Source organism: Camellia sinensis, chromosome 14 (genome assembly GCF_055761805.1).
Source record: "Camellia sinensis isolate YWXY chromosome 14, ASM5576180v1, whole genome shotgun sequence".
In the NCBI taxonomy this organism is placed as follows: Eukaryota; Viridiplantae; Streptophyta; class Magnoliopsida; order Ericales; family Theaceae; genus Camellia; species Camellia sinensis.
The window spans coordinates 73,614,617-73,622,073 of NC_138974.1; the positions used below are offsets into that span (position 1 = coordinate 73,614,617).

General features: G+C 35.8%; 1 protein-coding gene across 1 annotated transcript; it reads right to left on the bottom strand.

Moving 5' to 3' along the window:
* Positions 1 to 520: 520 nt before the first annotated feature.
* LOC114271344 (Transducin/WD40 repeat-like superfamily protein) lies at positions 521 to 7,233 on the bottom strand. The gene is made up of 5 exons (XM_028212972.2): positions 6,885 to 7,233; positions 5,719 to 5,970; positions 1,876 to 2,019; positions 1,103 to 1,789; positions 521 to 987 (listed from the first exon to the last, which is right to left on the bottom strand). Exons 1-5 carry the CDS (start codon positions 6,990 to 6,992, stop codon positions 766 to 768), a joined length of 1,413 nt encoding a protein of 470 aa, XP_028068773.1. The 5' UTR covers positions 6,993 to 7,233; the 3' UTR covers positions 521 to 765.
* Between the last annotated feature and the right edge of the window lie 224 nt (positions 7,234 to 7,457).

Here is a 7,457-nt window from a genome sequence, read left to right on the forward strand (position 1 = left end):
TGGAAGCCTAACTTTCATGCTGAAAAAGGAGGACATGAAGAAGAAGAAGAAGAAGAAGAAGAAGGGCGGAACTCGAAGCCTAACAGTTTGAAAAACGATACCCCAAAACAGTACATGAAGTTCCAACCTGGATCATTCTTTACATATAATGTGAAGCTAGAGCAGCAACAGCCACAACCCTCACAAGAGAATAATGATTGAAGATCAAAGCTGAAGAACAATATTTTAATGGTCAACTAATTCAATGATAATTTGGTTTTTCTGATATCTAATTATTTCTTTACATTTAGGATTAAGGAAATAGTATGTTTATTTTTCAAGATTTTTTATGAGTAACTGACCTTGATCCTTTATCTATATATAGAAAAACAAAAAAATAGACCACTTCCATTTATAGTGCTTCCAAGTTTGCAACCATTGTATAGATCACTCTTTATAGACTAAAGAAAAGAATATACCTTTTTGGAAAGACTATTGTAACGAATAATTATTTGTCATGTGAAAAGCAAGTCCAGAAATATTTCTGATCACCAATCACATTCCCGTACACTTCATATTCCAACACAAGATGATTTACATAATGCAAAGATTGGGATATCAATGAACCATATCGTCCCATTGATCTTTTGATACAGGTCAATCTTATATAGCTCGGGAATGACTTGAAGCCATAGTAATTTTAAAAGGATGAAAATCAAGCAAGAACTACCAAACAAGATTAAAAAAACGAAGAAAAAAAATTCACTTACAGATAAGTGCAAAACTCTAGCTAATGTTGCAATCTCCAGAATTTCCCTCATCACCAGAGAATCCTAAAACATAAGCAGCTTCGTCTTCTTCATCGCTCTCAATATCAGCTCTACCATATCTTCTTTCATTATAAGCCAGTGCTTGTCTCCTATGCAACCGCAAGACGTGCATGATAACATCAGGGGTAAGTGTAACACGCGAATGGTCCACTCTGCCTTGCCTATTAGACTCCATAATCTGTTCAAACAAAAACAAATTGGCAAGAACATGTAAGCAACAACTCCAGTGCCTGAAGCGAAATTTCTCTCTACCCCACAAGGTAAATGGAATAGTAAAACCTTTAGATGGTTACCTCTTGAACATTGTGAGGCAGGGGAAGAACATCATTTGATACAGGAGCCCAGAGCTTTATATTTTTTTCTATTCCAGAGGTTGCAATCACAGGCATATGTGGATGGGGCTCCAGTTGATTTACTATGTGCTGATCACCAACCATTAAGCGCACGAGTTTAGCTCCTTCCTTCTTCCATATAAATATGTGACCACAATCGGACCCACTCATGACGTATTCGTCATGAGGACCAAAGAAACTCACTCCTTTAACTGTTCGTGAATTCCTATGCCCTGAGTAAGCTTGTGGTTCTTCCAGTTTCTGCAAATCCTCATGCGGGACTGACAATGGGGATGGACCTATCCCCATGTTCTTCTGGAATAAATAAATGAGCTCGTCATTGTAAGAGACAAGCAATTCACTTGAGTTTGAGTATGCCAATGCTGTTATATGAACATCATGAGTCTTAATTAGGTGATTAGGGCAAAATGTATTAATGGGTGCATCTCTGTTACTTGAAGCATCTGATTGGTATTTTCTAATGTCGTAGACTCGTGCATATTCATCAGAACCTCCTACGGCAAAGTAATCAGGATTTCTTGTGTCGACCACAATAGCATTCAATCTTATGCTGCTTGAAGACTGCTTTTTATCTGTGAAAGAGGAGCAACAGAAGAGCTTTCTAGCAGAATTACTTCGCAGATCAAACTGCAAAAGGAAGAGGTGATTCTGATATTAAAATGAAAATTGGGGAAAAAATCTTTTACAACCGAAACATTAGTGATTTAACATACATGTTGAACAAAGCCATCTTCGCCACAGCTATAAAATATGCGGGGATTTCCAGGCTCCACCACAATATTGTGCACGCGACCTTGGTGCTCCGCTAACATTTTTGTTTCTACTTTGCCATTCTCCAATACCTGACCAAGCCTAACCTGGAAAGAGCAGAAATTGTTACCAAGGGAAAGGGAAACAGTTCATAGGCAAGCAAGCAGAAGAAAGAAATGGTCCTGTTGGTTTAAACCCGTAAAATCTTTCAAACTGAATTTAGAGGATTTTTATTTGGCCTCAGCACGACCTTGCTCCCAACTATGACAACCCCGATCCGTAATTAATCACTAATCCGTAATTAAGGATGTCAATTAAGCGATTAAAATCAATTATGTGTTTATTGTGTATTTTGTGTACTATTTGGCTTTCTATCTGTTACTTGTAGAACTATCTGTTTAAAATTCTGCCTTGATCTGAAAAATTGAAAGCCTTATCGGCATTCGAAACCGGAATTGATTACACGGATATGGTATTTGGAATTTTCAAAACACCTTGGCAAATTTAATTAAAAATTGATTCAGTGTGATTAATTTAGTTTTGTTTAGCAAGCCTAATGTTCTAATTAATGTAATAAGCCACTCCAGCTATAAATATGGTGCCATAAGCTCATTTGAGCTCATTCTTGAGCCTTTCTTAGTGCAAAAATCTGAGTTTATACATTTTAGAGGGAGAGTGAGCTCAATTTTAGAGAGAGAAAGTGTGTTTGTGTAGAGAACTTGAAGATCATTGCTTGTGGGATCAAGAGTGTGAAAGAATTTAACTAATTCAAGACTCTAGGTAAGAACTCAACCTCTAATTTATGATTCTAAGCTACCAAACATGAAGATTATGTGTTTAAATGTGTAAATTGAGGCTTAGAATGAAGAATTAGGCTGCAAGTTATACATGCATGCTCATGCAGGTGTTAAAGCATTATGTTAACTATGAGCTTCATCAATTGTGTTGAATTTGGAGGATGAAATATACATGCTTGCATATTTCAGCAAGTTTTGCAAGTCAATTCTATGTTTTTGAAGTCTTGAAAATGAATTTGGAAGAGAATTCCACTATATGCATGAATAGATGGAGTTTTGCTATGTTGAATGTAGTCTTGATCATCCATGGTAGAATTGTGGATTAATTTGTACATGTATGTTTGATTTATCATGTTTACCTCTTAAATTCACGTTTTGAAAAATAATTTCTTACATGCATGGAGTTTATGAGCTCAAATTTGTTAACTTTATGAGTTTTGGAGAAAGGAACTTGAAAGGTTTTACATACATGAAAGGTGAATTCAATTTTGGCTAAATTCATGAGTTTTGAGCAAAGGGTTTGTAAAGGATCATGTATTCATATTTATGGAAAAGTTTTCAAGCTTTAAAGACAAGCCATGCATGAGTTTACCTTTGAAATTACATTTGGAAGCTCAAAACTCTGTTTTGAAAACCCAAAATTTTTGTAGTTCGCTCGAGCGAAGGATTTGCCGCTCGAGCGAACATTGTCGAGCATCTAGAAGTTTTGCAGTCTATTACAAACTGCTCGAGCGACCATTTGGTGACTCAAGCGAACCCTTTGTATTTGGTTGAACTGTTCGAGCGTAGGAGTTGTGGCTAGAGCGTAGATTGAAACTATCCAGTACTTTTGCAGGTAGAGCAGTCCGCTGGAGCGACCAAAGGTGCGCTCGAGCGGCCAGGCCAAATTCAGCATAATTTTCAGAGATATCCAGTGTTTATATTTTTGTTCCCATCCTTTTCTGAGCATATTTAGACATGAATTATGAGTCATTTAAGAGTAATGAGCTAAGAAATAACATGAGTAATTGACTTAGAAAAAATGAGACCAATCCGAAATCCGAGAATGTGATTCACATGTACAAATTATAAGAAATAGACTGAATAAGAAACCAATGTAAAGAAGGCTAAGCCGTGATGGCCAAGTACCTGTGTAATGATAAGATATATGTACTTTGTGGTTGTAGGTCAACACTCGAAGATTGATTGACCGTTTACGGGAGCCCATTGTGAGTAACGTTATTGTAAAGATATGTTTATATGAATTATGTTCCAAATGTAATTTGATAGGTTATGATTTTTGAAATGATATTTGTTTACGTGAACGAATGTCTTTTTTGTTTGCGAATCTGTTATGGCATCCACAGATAGTCCCAAGTCATGGGGGACGGCATGTAAATGCGAGTCCATGACGTATATGTGATACGAGATCTTGTTAGCCACTTCATTGTGGTGATATGTGTTTAATCGGTATCCGGAACCGATTACTCTAGTCGGAAGACGATATGTGATGTGTTCTATGGGATGTACTGTTGTTATGTTTAGAAATAAGAATGATTATGTTATGATTTGTTTTATGATTATGATATGTCCGGAATTTGTTCACTAAACCCCTCTACCTCAATGTTATTTATTGAGTTTTAACTCACTGCGTGTATATTTATGTATAGGTGAGCATTCTGGAGATCAGCCCTGAAGACTTTTGTCTGGATTTGTGTTCTGTTGTCAGCCAACCATTGTGCCTCACGTGGAGGTTTCGGAAGTATCACGTGTTATAAGTTCTGGTCGTTTCTATATATGAGACTTGCTTGTTTTTGTTGGCTATACTTAAGATGCTATAATGTGTGTAGATAAAATGTTAGAATGACTTTTGAATATGTATATAAAGTTTTAAATATTCTATTTCATATAAGTTAGCACAGCTCATTGGACGATTATATTTATGTATTTGATTCCGTTAGGTTCTTATTTTGTGATTATGTTTTAGAGGCCGTAGGTAATCTTAAGATTACTGACTGGTTACGGCGCTAAATCTATAGGGGCGAGTTTGGGTCGTGACACCAACTATCTGGGCTTAGCCACAAATATTTTGTTTCTGCCACTAATCTTTGTCTAAGGTCATTGTTTCAATTCAACTGGGTAACTACATGTAGGCATCTCGCAACTTGTGATTCCCACATCACCAAATTTCACATTGACAACCAATGATAGCCTTTAAGCAAACTAGTAGCAGAGACAAATAAGTTTCATTAATCATAGTGTTTTAAAAAAACAAAAAAATGCATTAGGGTGTTAATTAACCTTAATTCATGCTATTCATTAATATATAATTAACTAAGAAGCACGGACATTTCTAACAAAGTAACGTATCCGTATCGTGTCCGTGTCGGATTCTTTGGACACTTCCCCGACATGTGTCCGACACTCTTCAAAACGTGTCTTATTTTTTAAAGATCCGGATACTTTTTAAACACTTGGAGGACACACGTATATCTCTTAAACACACGTGTCTATCGATTAGACACATGTGAAACTAATTATAAGTATAAATAAAACAACTTAAGATACAATAATAAAATAAAAATCATATAAATTTATAAGAATTAGTGTCATATTACATTTTTTATTATCTTTGAATGATATATTCATATATATAACATATAATAAATATATAAAATTATATATTTCATGCGTGTCCCCCATGTGTCGTGTACTTCATTTTTTGAAATTAGCATGTCGGCGTGTCCGTGTCCATGTCCATGCTCCTTAGATAATGAATAAAGAAGATATTACCGTTGACCAAATGCCTAAATAACCCACAATAATGATCAACATAAGTACGAAGAAAGAATAAAAATAAACCCTTATGTCAAATATTTCAGATGACTTTCCAAACTACAACCAAATTAATAAGATGTAAATATAGAACACACCTAATGGATTACTGCCTATGGTGCACCTAAAAGATATCTCATAAAAAAAGATAAATGCAGAAAATAGAGAGGGTGACAGAGCTATGTACAAATTTACCTGGCCGTCTGCAGAAGAAGTTACAATTTTCCGATCATCAGTAAATGGCATGATTCTGACCTGAAATATGTTCTCTAGGTGGCCAGAAGGATATGAAAATTCTAATGTTTTTGTTGCCCAATTCCAGAACATAACTTTTCGATCATCAGAACCTGACACGAGGAGGTCACCAGAAGAGTTGAACTGAACTGTGTTCACACAACCCTCATGACCATTTAACTTCCCATACAGATCAATTTTCTTCACAAGGGCCTGCACCGAAAAACACACAAAGGTTCACCAAACCAGCTTGTATTGTAGTACATAGGAATTCCTACTGCAAAACCAATTTAAGAATCACTAACACGCCAAACACGCAAGATGTATACCTTACAAACCGAAACTTGAATGGCCATGGAAATTACAGTCTAGTTATATTCTTATATAAACACATGGCACAAAGCAGCCATAGAAAATTTTACTAGAGGCATTTCATGATGTTAGATGTGTGATATACCCAAGAGCCCAGCTTGAAGAGCCACAAAAAGCACTCGAGTGATACATAATATTTAGGGTATTATTTTCTGCTGAATTATTCTGCATATTTTCTTTTTGTTTCTTGTATCTTGACTATTAGCATAGATAGCAGCTTTCCTCTTTTTGCTGTTCTTCGACTTCGTATAGCTATTTATTATTGTTCTGAAATTTTCACATGTCATCATATTATCTCACTCAATAAATTCATGTCCAAATCCAATATTATAAATGCGTAAATCACAGAAAACCAGGTTGATCAGTGCAAACTGTGCAGATTTGAGTTCTGGGCATTTCATCAAAATCATAAAACTCCTGATTCCATGAGATCACCTGTCACAAAAATTTCAATTTCTTCTAACTCCCCCCCCCCCCCCCCCCCAAAAAAAAAAAAACATGATTGACTTGTATCTTTAGCTATCATGGGATAACCAAACCCACCCTGATAACTACCCAATTGATAAATTTATACACTTTGCATCCAAACACAACCAAATCAAAGAGTTATCATAGAAAATTGAAATATTTACACTTGGTTTGGCATAAAAAAAAAAAAGAAAGTAAAGAAGTACAGAGTATTACAATTCTACAATTGAGAGAAGTGAACTACTGGTTGAGAGAGAGAGAGAGAGAGAGAGAGAGAGAATCGGAACCTCAGAAGAAGAGATTCGGCGAGTGAAGAATTGGGGTTGAGAAAAACCCATCTCTCTCCGAAAAACCTCTGAAAAAGCATATTGGGAACCCTTCTGAGTACTCTCCATTTCTTACTAAAATTTCCAAGTGTTTAGTGTGTTAGATACATACATACAGATAGCTCAAATCAAAATCAATGATCTGCATATACTGATGATGAGAGAGAATTTTCCTGAAGGAGACGCTCAGACGTGGCGTTTGATTGGGAGAGGATCGCCAAAAAGGGAAAATTGCAAAAGGGGAATGGTTGCGAGTCTCATACATTTCTTACCATTCAACCCATAATCATGTAATATGACAAGGTCAGTTATTAATTGATTAAACATTTAGGGTTGGTTTGGGAGGTTAAAAAAGTACATTTTTTGATTTATTGGTTTATATGGGTTGGATTTGACGTGATGTGATAGAGAGATGATGTGATTTAAATAAGATGATGTAGCTTAAATAGGATAGTAACTTTTTAACTTTTTGTATTATTTAGTAGATGCCAAACTTGGCCTTAATAATACGAAATAGGACTTGGGACGGTTGTG

Bases quoted from the DNA above. Each gene is read 5' to 3' on its own strand.
- LOC114271344 (XM_028212972.2), bottom strand. From the start codon at position 6,992: ATGGAGAGTACTCAGAAGGGTTCCCAATATGCTTTTTCAGAGGTTTTT. The intron at 2,020-5,718 runs GTAAATTTGTAC...TGCTCTTTCCAG, and splicing joins CTTCTTCTGCAGACGGCCAG to GTTAGGCTTGGTCAGGTATT. The intron at 1,790-1,875 runs GTATGTTAAATC...TTCCTTTTGCAG, and splicing joins AAGATGGCTTTGTTCAACAT to TTTGATCTGCGAAGTAATTC.